Source organism: Psammomys obesus, unplaced genomic scaffold, assembly GCF_907164565.1.
Source record: "Psammomys obesus unplaced genomic scaffold, mPsaObe1.curated_primary_1811, whole genome shotgun sequence".
NCBI classification, from domain to species: domain Eukaryota; kingdom Metazoa; phylum Chordata; class Mammalia; order Rodentia; family Muridae; genus Psammomys; species Psammomys obesus.
In genome coordinates, this window is record NW_026596155.1 from 5496680 (window position 1) to 5509280 (window position 12601).

The window sequence follows — 12601 nt, forward strand, 5'->3', positions numbered from 1 at the left end:
TCGCTTCCTAATTGTACGATCTCATGGAACATTTCAGATTTTATTTACTCATTCGGTGCAACCGAAAACCCTGTAAGTTTTTCTCTTCTAGTCTTCCAGTTGGAGGCTCCTTATCAATATTCAGCAATTTGAGGGGCCAGCACTGCCAGCAATGCCACATGGCATCATGTTTGGTACACTAGATTTGGCAATAGTGGGACCTGGAACATTTTTGTTTTGGAACATCTGAGCTACAAAATATGTCACCAATTAGCACATCTTTGAAGTGGCAGCAAGATTCTCCTCCATGGACTTTTGCAACCAGCCTGTGTTCAGGGAAAAAAAGAGAGAGAGAGAGAAGAAAATAATAAAATGAAAAACCTAAATCAGATCAAGAGGCTATCAATAAAACAATAAAAAAATAGTCAAGTTTACAGTTTTCTTTTTTTGCTAACTTTTATTATTCTAATTTGCCTTCTAGCTATAGGATTCATTTATGATTCCACTCTGCTTCTGACCAAAGAATTCATTTAAATGTAGCAAGCAATAAGGAAACCATTTACTATGGGTGCTTAAGTCTTCCTTCTGGAAATGTGGTCAAAGAGAACAGCATGTGCATAGAGTTCCGTCTGGATGGAGATTCTAGTTGAGTTGTCACCTGGCTGAACCTAAAACACAGAAATTGCACTGTTAGTCAAGTCCATGTACACAACTGGCGTTAAACAGCTTTCTTTTTTGTTTCAATATTAAAGAAAACAGGATTTGAAAGGCTGTTTCCATGGAGACCATTACACATTTTCTTTCCTCCCAACTCTTTTTCTCAGGAGTGGTGATGGGTGATGGTCCCTGTCAGCAGCTTGCTCCCTGGGTTGGGTTGTGACATTATTGAAATACCAGAGTTCAGAATGTGTCCCAGGCCTCTGTTGGTCTAGTAAGCCCGGTACTCACTAACTCCACAGAAGTCTGCAGAAAGTGCTCTGTAAATAGATGTTATTTCAGATCCATAATTCAAAAACAATTCTACTTTGCTCTTTAGTGTATCATATAAAAATGCCTACAGTTTGAAGTTGGTTTAGACAATGGGAGTGTTTGCCCATGGTGGTTTTCACACACACAAAAGGCTTCTTCTCATGAACCTTAAAGTGAATCGAACTGGATTATTTGTCTTCTTTAAATTGAAATCTGTGAGAAAAGTCTGGTTCTTTTTTTCTTTACTGGGGATTGTTGGTCATACAGATCAGCTCAGAGGGACCCATGGGGGTAGCTATTTGCTAATCTCATTATTGATAAATAGATAAATAGAAAAATGAAGAGTTTGGATAAAGATAATTCTCAAAGGGAAGAAGTTTTTTTTTTTCTTCTCTCTAAATGATTTACATGATATTCACCACTTGGTCTTTAGTATTTTTTTAAATTTTTTTTTATTAATTACACTTTATTTATTTTATATCCTCCCTGTAGTTCCCTCCCTCCTCCCCTCTCAATCCCTCACTTCCTCCTCCTCCACACATGCCCCTCCCCAAGTCCACTGATAGGGGAGGCCTTCTTTTCCTTCCTTCTGATCCTAGTCTGTTAGGTCTCATCAGGAGTGGCTGCATTGTCTTCCTCTGTGGTCTTTAGTATTTTTAACACACAAATCTTCAAATGTAACTAGGTCATTTTTATTCTGTTGTGTATAGAAGGGAAAATTGTAAAGTCTTTGTAATAAACAGAACAACAAAAGATGTTGGAGGGGTTGACAGCTTGATCATACACATTATTTCTGCTATCTTCTAATCGTATCTTCTGATCTTATCTTCTTTTACAATTGTCAAATCGTAGCAAACTGCTGTTAATGTAAAATATATTATTTTCTACAAGATGCAAAAATTTGAGTGCTGAGTGGGATGCAATTAGTATTATGCAGAGGGAAATAATTGCATCGATTTAATCTAAATTTTCCTTACTTCCTGTCTGCATATTTCTGCTCTTTGAAATTTCCTATTGTACCATTCCAGTTTCCTCTATCATCGACAGATGAAGTAAAACTTTTGGAACATTTGCTTTGCATCTGTCTGAGAGTTATGGCTACACCCTTTCAAGAAAACCATCTTGTAAACCTTGCAGACATTGCTAATACCCAGTAGGTTCCTCTAATGGCTGGGTAGCCTATGTCTTTGCAGAGTGGTGTAGCTTAACTCTCCTCAGCTTCCAGAAGTTCATCTCCGGGAGCTAATTTACCTGACAACCCGTTTCTTTCTATATTACTCTACTTTTAAGTATTTTTGTGGGTTTATTTTTGTCTTTGAAGTTGTTATAACTGAAAAAAATTTTCTTCCATGAGTGACAACAGTGTTATTTTTAATGGTTTATTTATTTATTTTTTTTATTTGCGAACTCTGTAAATGCTGTAATAAGTGAAGAGTTAGTTCTTTTCTGTGCTAGATGAGACACAATAGGGTACCCAACTTTTTATTGTGAAGCATTTTATTTTACACAAATGAATGTATACTAAATGATTATGAGTTTCTTTCTTTTTTGTGTGAACAGTTTTTTCCTCCTTTATATCCTAATTGTAGGCCCTCCCTCCTCTCCTCCTGGTCCCACACACTCCCTCTCTTTCCCGTCTCCCTCTTCTACTCCTCAGATAAGGGGAGCCTCCCTCCCTACCAAGCCACACCAGCACATCAAGTGCTATCAGGACTGAGTGCCCCTTCTTCCCATCTGGCCTGATGAGGCAGCCCCTTCAGGAGGAAGTGATTGACAAGCAGGCAACAAAGTCCATGTCAGAGACAGAGCCTGCTCCCCTTACTAAGGAACCCACAAAGAGACCGAGCTGCCCATCAGTTACTTATGTTTAAGGCGCCTATGTAGAGGTCATGCATGGTCCTTGGTTGGTCCCTCTTGGCCCAGGTTAGTTGTCTCTGTTGGTCTTCTTGTGGAACTGTTGTCTCTTCTGGGTCCTTCTAATTCTTCCCCCATTCTTCCACCAGACTCCCTGCGCTCCACCCATGTTTGGCTGTGAGTCTCAGCATCTGTTTCCATCAGCTGCTGGGTGGAGCCTCTCATAGGACAGCTATGCTAGGTTCCTCTCTGTACGCATAGCAGGGCATTGTTAATAGTGTCAGGGGTTGGCTGTCTCCCATGGGGTGGATCTCAGGTTGGGCCAGTCATTGGTTGGACTTTTCCTCAATATCTGCTCTACCTTTATCCCTGCATATCTTATAAGCAGGGTAAAGTTTGGAGCAAGGTTTTTGTGGGTTGGTTGGTGTTCCCCTCCCTCCTCTAGGAGTTCTGTCTAGTCAGTGCGTTCATTCAGTTTCCATGAACTCAGCTTTTAACAAGTGAATTTTCATTGTTCATCTGCTTTCCCGTTTTAAGATTAAGAACCTTGTCTTTCTCACAGGGAAGGACGCTAATGCTACATATGGCCTGGTGACATTACGCATGTTTGTTTTCGATCTGTGCTGTGCTGAGATCTGGTTATTAGCTACTACTACTTCTCTTCATGTTGTTGGTGACAGTTTAGGAAGTTACTTTATCTCTTTGAATGAACACACAATATTTTCCTACTTCTGGAGTCGTTTGCTCAGTCTTGATGAGCCTGCTGTCCCGACTTACTCATTCTTTCCTTTGACTATTATAATAAAGGGATTTTAAAAAACCTGTGTAATTTGGCTAAATAGAATAGATACTGTCTGACAATACTTTTCTGTTTTGCTTTTTGTGGAACTTGTTATATCCTGGGTATTTAGAAAGAGAAAAAATAAAAAATTAAAACAAACCAGATTCCTTACTGATAACTAGCCAAGGCTCTTTACAACCATTTTAATTTCTGTTTTACAAGTAGCTTGTTATTTAAAATGTTCCTTAAATAGTTAACTCAGTATTTCTCTGGCACTCTGATCTTTATCAAGTTTTTAAATACATTCTGAAAATACGGTATTACTATTATTACTATTATTATTATTTTGTCATTTCACAATTGGATCCTAAGTAGAGGAAAAAAAAAAACTTCAGAATGTGTTTTATACTTGAATTTGTATTTTAAACTTCCCTGGAGGAACCTGGGGAAAACCCACACAAAGATTTAATCAGCTATACTATTCATTGATTCTTCCGAAATAAAGTGTATCATTCCAGGCTACTTACAAGTTGGAAACCTGAGTCAACCCCAGTCATCCCATCCCATCATCTGCAGCATTGTCTTTGATGCTTCCCTGAACATTCTTCAGCAAGGATGAACAGTCCCAGAAACTCATGGAATAGAACTGCATCTTGGGCATTTCAGATCTGAGCTGACATGGGCGAGACAGTGCAGGCAGCTCAACGATAGATTCGGATAAGATTTCCAGGAGTGTTTACCTCTAAGGAAAGGTTTGTATGGAGCAGTGCACACTAAGGCAGGTTTGGCGCAATGGGAATTCATTGCAGTGGAGCTGATTTATCCAATGACAGAACTCTTGGGTAGTTCACCTCCGATATTATTGATGGGGATGTAATCCTCTGTTTTCTGGATACATAATAAAACAATTTCCTTTCCTTAACATCAGTGACCCCCCCCCCAGAAACCCAATATATTTTAATCTCTTTCTCTGTCTCTGTCTTTCTCCCTTTTCCCCTCTCTCCCCGCTTCTTCCTTCCTTTTTCCCTATCTTTTTGAAGTAAAAACTTTGAAATAGGAAAAAAAAAAATTATGAGTCTTCAGATTACACACACATACATATATTTGATCTTTAATGCATATGATAATAACATTTCTGTCAGTGTGACAAATCTGACAATAATTCAAATAATTTATGTGGGGCAATGTGAATAACTGTGTTCAATGCAAAGAAGCTGAGATTTTGCATTGATTTTGATAAGTTTGTTCTGCACTTATTTGCATACGTTAGAACTTCTTATTCCTATTACGAGTCATTTCTTTTTCCTCTTTTATGGAAAATGGATTTTTCTACATAAGAATCTTGATTATGGTCTTTCCCTCTACTACTCTCAGCTCCTCCTCTTTTGCCTGCCCATCTGCATTCACTCCCTTTCTGTCTCTCATTAAAAACAATTAATGGGCTTCTTTTTATATTCTTTTTATTTTTATATTAATTACATTTTATTCACTTTGCATCCCAGCTATAGACCCCTCCATCATGCCCTCTTAATCCTGCCCTCTCTCTCTCTTCTGCTCCTATGCCTCTCCCTCCAGTCCAATGACAGGAGAGGTCCTCCTTCCCTTCCACCTGACCCTAGCCTATCAGGTCTCATCAGGACTGGCTACATTGTCTTCCTCTGTGGCCTGGTAAGGCTGCTTCCCTCTCAGGAGGAGGTGATCAAAGAGCTAGACACTGAGTTCATGTCAGAAACAGCCCCTTCTCCCCTTACTAGGTAGCCTACGTGGAGACTGAATTGCCATGTGCTACACCTGAGCAGGGGTTCTAGATTATCTTCATGCATGGTCCTTGGTTGGAGTATCAGTCACAAAAAAGACCTTTGGGCCCAGATTTTTTTGGTTCTGATGCTCTCCTTGTGGAGCTTCTGTCCTCTCCAGGTCTTACTATCTCCCCCTTCTTTCATAAGATTCCCTGCACTCTGCCCAAAGTTTAGCTATAAGCATCAGCATCTGCTTTGATACCCTGCTGGGTAGAATCTTTCAGAGGCCCTCTGTGGTAGGCTCCTCTTCTGGTCCCTGTTTTCTCCCTCTTCCAATGTCCATCCCATTTGCCTTTCTGAGTGAGGATTGATCATCATCTTATCCAGGGTCCTCCTTCTTGCTTAGCTTCTTTAGGTGTACAGATTTTAGTATGTTTATCCTATATTATATGTCTAATATCCACTTATAAGTGAGCATACACCATGTATGTCTTTCTGCTTCTGGGATACCTCATTCAGGATGATCTTTTCTAGTTCCCACCATTTGCCTGCAAATTTCATGATTTCCTTGTTTTTAATTGCTGAGTAGTATTTCATTGTGTAAATGTATTACAATTTCTGTATCTATTCCTCAGTTGATGGACATCTAGGTTGTTTCCAGGTTCTGGCTATTATGAACAAAGCTGCTACAAATGTGGTTGAACAAATGTCCTTGCAAATCAAAATGACCCAGAGATTTTACTTATACCCATCAGAATGGGTAAGATCAAGAACTCAAGAGAAAGTACATGCTGGAGAGGATGTGGAGAAGGGGGAACCCTCCTCCACTGCTGGTGGGAATGTAAACTTGTACAACCACTTTGGAAATCAATCTGGCGCTTTTCTCAGACAATCAGGAATAGTGCTACCTCAGGATCCAGCTATACCACTCCTAGGTCTATATCCAATATATGTTCAAGTGCACAATTAATGGGCTTCTAAGAGATAATAATAAAACAAAATATTTTAAAATAAAACAAAAAACCAACACACTGAAATTGGACAAGCCCAAGAGAAGGCACAAGAAAGAGAGACCCACTCATTCATGCACTCAGGAATCTCATAAAAACCCTAAACTGGAAGCCATAGGGTATGTAAAAGACTTGGGGCAGGCCCGAGCAGGTGTTCTGCATACTGCCTCAGTTTCTGTGGGTTCATATAGGTGTTGATCCTGTTGATTTAGAGGGTCAAGTTCTCTTGGTGTCTTTTGCTGGCTCTTACACTTCTTTTTGCCTCCTCTTCTGCAGCGTTCTCTGAGTTCTGAGAGGAGCGATCTGATAGAGACATCCTGTTTAGGGCTGAGTGTTCCAAGCTCCCTCACTTAAGTTGTTTCTTTTTTAATGCTTCTTTGGACCAGTAGTAATATCTCGCTGATCCTTTACTAGCCTATCAGTTAAAAGTCTATCACACATTTTCACTTTCTGTTTTCACAGGGGATATGATTCTACATCCCTTGAGACATTGTTCCTTAACTACAGATCTCAAAGTACTAAAAGCAACCATGCACACATAGCAGCCACAGCAGGCAGTGCTGGTAGAGAAGGCCAGCATCCAAGAAGCTTCATCCTCAAACTCATAGCCATGTGAAGAAGCTGTTATAGAACTTTCACTGCAGTCACTGCTAGGTCCCAGGAGTGACAAGACTCCCAAGCCAAACAGAATATGATAAAAACAAAATACAAAATACTAGGATACAGGGGATAAAACACTGAACACTGACTGTTTATTGGACAAAGAAATTCCATCTTAACTCCACCAAACCCTACAAGAATTACAAATTTTAAATGTAAATAGAAAGCCAGAAAATTGGAAGAAAATGCTAGCAAATGATTCCTCATCTTTGTATGGAAAGTTTTAATATTAACAGTGGAGGAAAAAAAACTACAAAGAGGAATATCAGTAGTTTGGACTAGTATTTTAAGCTTTCCCATACCATAGACCATCATAAATGATAAAAGACAGCTCTGTAGCTTGTAGCGTATTACTATACATAAGATAATTGAAGAGGAAACACAATATACTCACCCCTGTATGAAAGGAATGTTTGTTTCGAATAACAGAAAAAACACGAATAAAAATGACCCCAACAATTCTGAAAAAAAGAGTTTATCTTGAAACCCTTAAAAAAAAAAAGCATGCTAAAAAAATAGAGTTTGTAAACAGGCAGTATCAAACAGTCCAGGTGTAATTGTAAATTGACATGGTGTAAGTACAGCAAACTTGGGTGATATCTAGCTAACACTTTACAAAGTACCTATATTTTGACTAAAATTTTGCTTTTAGAATATGCCTGTATTAAGGGAGGAAAACCCATCCTTGCTCGTAGGAATAGAAATAATTCCTTACACTTTTGTCTTTCTGGCCTTTTGCTTATATATTATGGTTTCTGATTTTGTGTTTTTAGGGGGTATGAGTGTGTTTCCTCTGATTTTCTTCTTTTTTAAATTGTCTTCTTTATTTTCACATTTGTTTTCTAGAGAAAGAGAGAGATGAGTGACGTTCAGTGAGTGTGGAGGAATTGTAGGAGTGGAAACTATGATAGGAATTTATTGTATGAAAATCTGTTTTCAACAAAAATTAAGTAATTCCTTAAAGAGGGATGGGTCTTAGACTTACCGTAACTTCATATCTCACTGAAATGATTTCTGATATTTTATGCTCATTGGAAGTCAGGTCTTTGAACAAAGTTTGATAAATAGGATCTATTAAACTAAAAGTCTTTTGAATAGAACAAAATAAATGATCAGGATTGATGAGATAGCCCATTGACAAGTGAAAAAAATTGTAAGCTATACCTTGAAGAGAAGATTAACATCTAGAACATAAAACGGGCTCATACACCTAAACATCAAGAAAACAACCCAATGAAATAAAATGATCCATTGAGCTAAACACAAAATTATCAAAAGAAGAAATGCAAACGGCTTGAAACACTTTAAATATGTTCAGTATCATTAGCAATTATGAAAATGCAAATTAAAACTATACTGAGAGTCTATCTTTGTCTAGTCAGAATGGAAATTATAAAGAAATCAAATGATTCAAATGCTGGGGAGGATTTGGAGAAGTAAGAGATAGAAATTCCTATTCTTTTTTGCCAAGGAGGCAAACTGGTGCAGCCACTATGGAACTCAGTATGAAGGTTCCTCAAAAAGCAAGAAACATATCTACCACATAACAACTGTACTGCTCCTGGGCATATGTCCAAAGGAATGTGTATCCTATACAGAGATATCTGCTAATCCATATTCATTGAATTCTCTCATACTAGCTAATAAATGGAATCAGCCTAGATGTCCATCAACTACTGAATTTACAATAAAGAGTCAGAGTCAAAACTAATATTTTGTAAGCTGAGATAATAGGGAAGAGAGAAAAAGAAAAAGTGGAGAATAAGAATAAGAAGATTAAGAAGGAGAAAAGAGATATCCTGCAAAGCTGGATAATGATGCTGGAAAAAGCCATGGGTTGGTTATTAAGCAAAGATCTCAAGGCTAGAGGAATACCTGCTAATGAGAAGACCCCCTGACAGTGTAGGCTTTAGCCATTCCTCTTGGGTGTCCGTCAGAATTGATAAGACCCTATTGCTGAAGACACCTTACATCTTGGGTGCAATGCGTAGAGAAATCAAACTTGAACTGAACTGGAAGTTTCTTTCCTGTTGGCTCACTATAATAGTGCCACAGGTAACATAGACAACTTTGGAGAAACGACATCAACAGCTTTACCCAGCTGTGAATCTGATAATCTATAATACAAACCTGCAGTGGCATGATTGTTATGGGGCTCGCTTACTGGTCACTCTCTGGTCGGGTTTTAGATTATGAATTCATAATACTGTACGCTTAGTCAGAAACCTTTGGCTGAGGAGGTCTTTGGTCCTAGGGGTGAGCTTACTACTGTTGCCATGAATTTGAGCTGCCTTATGAGTATGTATGTATGTATGTACCCATTGCCTTAATCAGAGAAGCAGTGACTGAGGGTGAATACAGAGAAGCATTTCTGCTTAAGGTATGTAGCATAAACAGTGGCTGAGTGATTAGCACTAAACAAGCCATTTATACCACTCCCTCTAAGTCTCAGGGGTCATTGTAGAAAAGGGGGTAGAAAGAATTTCATAGTGAGAAGAGAGAGTGGGGTGAAACGTTTTGCTCTGAGCATGGTGTGGGCAGTTACTATTTCACAGCAGCTGTGGCTGCCTACAGCGAGCCTACACAATCCTGGGCCTATCCACAGAGATACCTTGTTCATGGATCAGGAAGGGGCTTAGGGTGCCCCACCCCTCACTGTTGAGCTATTTGCTCTTTGTAGATTCTGTGGTAGAGTTGTCCATTCACCGAGGAGACCACAAGGCTCCTATGGATAGTGCTAAACCCATGTCATACAGATGATCCAAATTAAACTCGGTCTCAGCAAAAACAGAACTAAACAAAACATTTATAACAACAACAAAACTATGAGCGCTGTAGGAAGGGGGAGGACTAATAGGGGTGGGAGGGAGATTCGTGAGGGATGGTTTCAGGAATCAGAATTAGTAAAAATGTCAAAGAACAAACTCAGTCAAAGTTATTTAAAAAAAGAAAAAGAAAAAGAAATCAGATCTTTTCTATTATAGAAGAAATGCTTCATGTGTTCAGACCCAGCTGTCTGCTTGGTAGCAAACCATCTCTCCACTCTCCGTCATGCTCCTAGCATTTGACTGTGTTTTATGAAAAAGTGATCAAGAAGTGGAGCTGAAGCTCTTGTCCCCAGATTTCTGCCTCCCCATTCCCTGGGCCCTATTGGTTCACCCATCCTCGGGTACCCTGTGTGACAGGACCACTTTTGTAATGAGAACAGCAACTGGAAAATTTTCTTTTTATTGGGACATGAAGATTGAATATCATGGGTGATATTCAGCTAGATTTACAAAGTTATTACCAAAAATTGAGAGCTATATAACAACTCAATGTAATAGATTTGAATTTTTCTTTTCCCCAGTTTGCCTTTCTTGTGTTATACTTCGTATATGAGTTCATGCCTTGGACACATAACAACTTGTGCTTATCTCTAGGGCTTGTTCCATAAATACTGCATATAAAATTAAAATCAGTTTTCCAGGTCAAGAGGAGGACATGGCACTTAAGTTTTAAGAGTTTTAATTCATGAAAGCCAAGATCTATTATGTAATTTTTAATGGATTCCTTAAGGCCATTGATTTTAGTACTAGTTAGTTGAGTAAATACTTAATTTATATGTGGTGGACTTTCAGTTCAGATATACCAGGTGATTGCCCAAGGGAGAAAATGTTTAAAAGCTACTTAGAATGTGAGTGTTTTAGGGCTACAATCAACCAAATATTCAGAAATTTAGGCAGCAAACCCAGAAAGTTGGCTACACCTCAGCTTTACTTAATAACAGTGACTGTGCCATAGTTAAAGAGCAACATTCACAGGTGGCCTCTTGAGGAAAAGCCAAAGACCAAAAGACGGGAGCTGCTGATTCGCTGACTGTCCCTTGCTCCACAGGTCCAGGGGGAGCCAGCTTTGCAGTGGAGTTTGAGGAGATATTCTTGAAGACTGAAGAAACTGTAGAGCTGTGTAATCTCCTCTCTGATTAGCACATCGAGTTGGGTTCTTGTTTTTAGTGATCAGAAGGAAATGCACCTGGCTCTTGTAAAAAGACAGATTGTCAAACTGAGGACTTTCCCCAGGGGATCAAGCTCCGGGATACTAAACTGGAACCATCTGCCGAAAGGGTGTAGGAATGCTGTGGGCTTCCATCTAGAGAACAGCAGTTCCAAGCCTGTGAAGGGGCGGGATTTTAAGGTCTGGGTGCCAAGGGAAATTAGAGTCAATGAATTCAGGGGCTGGAGGCAGAGTGAAGGAGGCAATTAACACCTTTCTTACTAACAGCAAAAAGCACTTGGGTGGTAGTTTCTGGAGCTGAGGAGGGAGGCATTAGTGCTGCTGAAAACTGTCATCCAAAGTAAATGAAAAAAATAAAAAAGCAAAACTGAGAACAGGTGGTTTTGTTTGACACATTTATTTAACTTAATATCTTAATTACCTAGCATTCTGGTGTTCACAGAAAAGGGAAGAAGTACTTGACACATTTTTAGATTGTATAGTATATATGCAATGTGCAATGATTTAAATATAATACATAATAACACCTAGACAATTATCTAAAACGAATAAAATGGTTGCCTATCTCATTCGCTTCCGCACCTGTCCAGCAGCCACTGCCCTGGACAGTGCTCGGGATTTCAAGGCTCACGTGAGAACGCTCAGGACTACCGAGGAGAGGAAAGTAAGCCATGTCTGGTGGTTTTCATCTTAGCTTTCCGTGTCTCTACTGCTTGAGATGTTAAGGAATCCTGAAGTCAATCTCAAAAGTTTCTGAGGTTATTTTTGGCCCCATTCTTCATTTCTTTAGCAAATATTTAATATTCCACGTATTCATTCTACAGATGCCATTGAGTAACCAGCACACAGGGACACGATGGCTAATGCTGGCCAAACAAAGGTCAAACAGCCAGGAAAGAGCTCTGCTCTGCATTTTACAGTTTATGGTGTGTAAGTTTTGTTTCTTGCGACCCTCTGGGCAGACGAACTTCATGCAGAGACTTCTGAGACAGCAGGAAAAACACGAATAGGTGCCATCCTCCAGCCCTTTCCCCCTTTCTGAAAATGGCGCAAACACAGGCAGAATCATCAGGAGGGTCATGTCCGCAAAGCTTTTCCAGGACTCTTGGAGCATGGACAGCCCCTTTAGTCATCTTTTTGTGTAGTTTTTGGAATGAAAGTGTGAATGAAAACACTTACAATCAAGATTGCTGACTTCAAATCTGTTATAAGGGACGAATGTGGTTCACTTACTGCCTCTGCAGTAAGTGAAACAACAGCTAGTGAGGCCTCATTATGGAAAACAGCTCGTTGTTATGGATACACGGTTGTGATCAGTCTTCAAAAGCCCTGGTGCATAAAGAAAGCAGACAAGCATCTTGCTAAATCAACGCAGTGCAAATCTCACGTGCCTCCCCAACTGCCACACTTGCAAAGGTCCTTGAAAGCGTGGTCGGGTCACGCTTTCGGGTCATGCTTAGCGCCTCGCACTGAGCAGCGTCCGCATGTATCTGAGTTCTTTCCATATGATGTTGGCGTGGCTTGTTTTGTCATCAGTCACTCAGTGAGCCGCTGGAGCCAACTTCTGCTCTGGAGCACGATTCTTTCCAGAGAACTGGGTAAAATGAGACCTT

The 12601-nt window shown here is 39.6% G+C and overlaps 1 protein-coding gene across 2 annotated transcripts in view; it reads right to left on the minus strand.

Moving 5' to 3' along the window:
* Positions 1 to 435: 435 nt before the first annotated feature.
* Positions 436 to 12601, minus strand: part of Cfap299 (cilia and flagella associated protein 299) — a 555552-nt gene continuing 543386 nt past the window's right edge. For both annotated transcript variants that reach the window (XM_055594487.1, XM_055594486.1), the window contains one exon: positions 436 to 647. In XM_055594487.1, coding sequence (XP_055450462.1) covers positions 542 to 647 — 106 coding nt within the window. In that variant the 3' untranslated portion in view covers positions 436 to 541. The remainder of the gene's footprint in view (positions 648 to 12601) is intronic.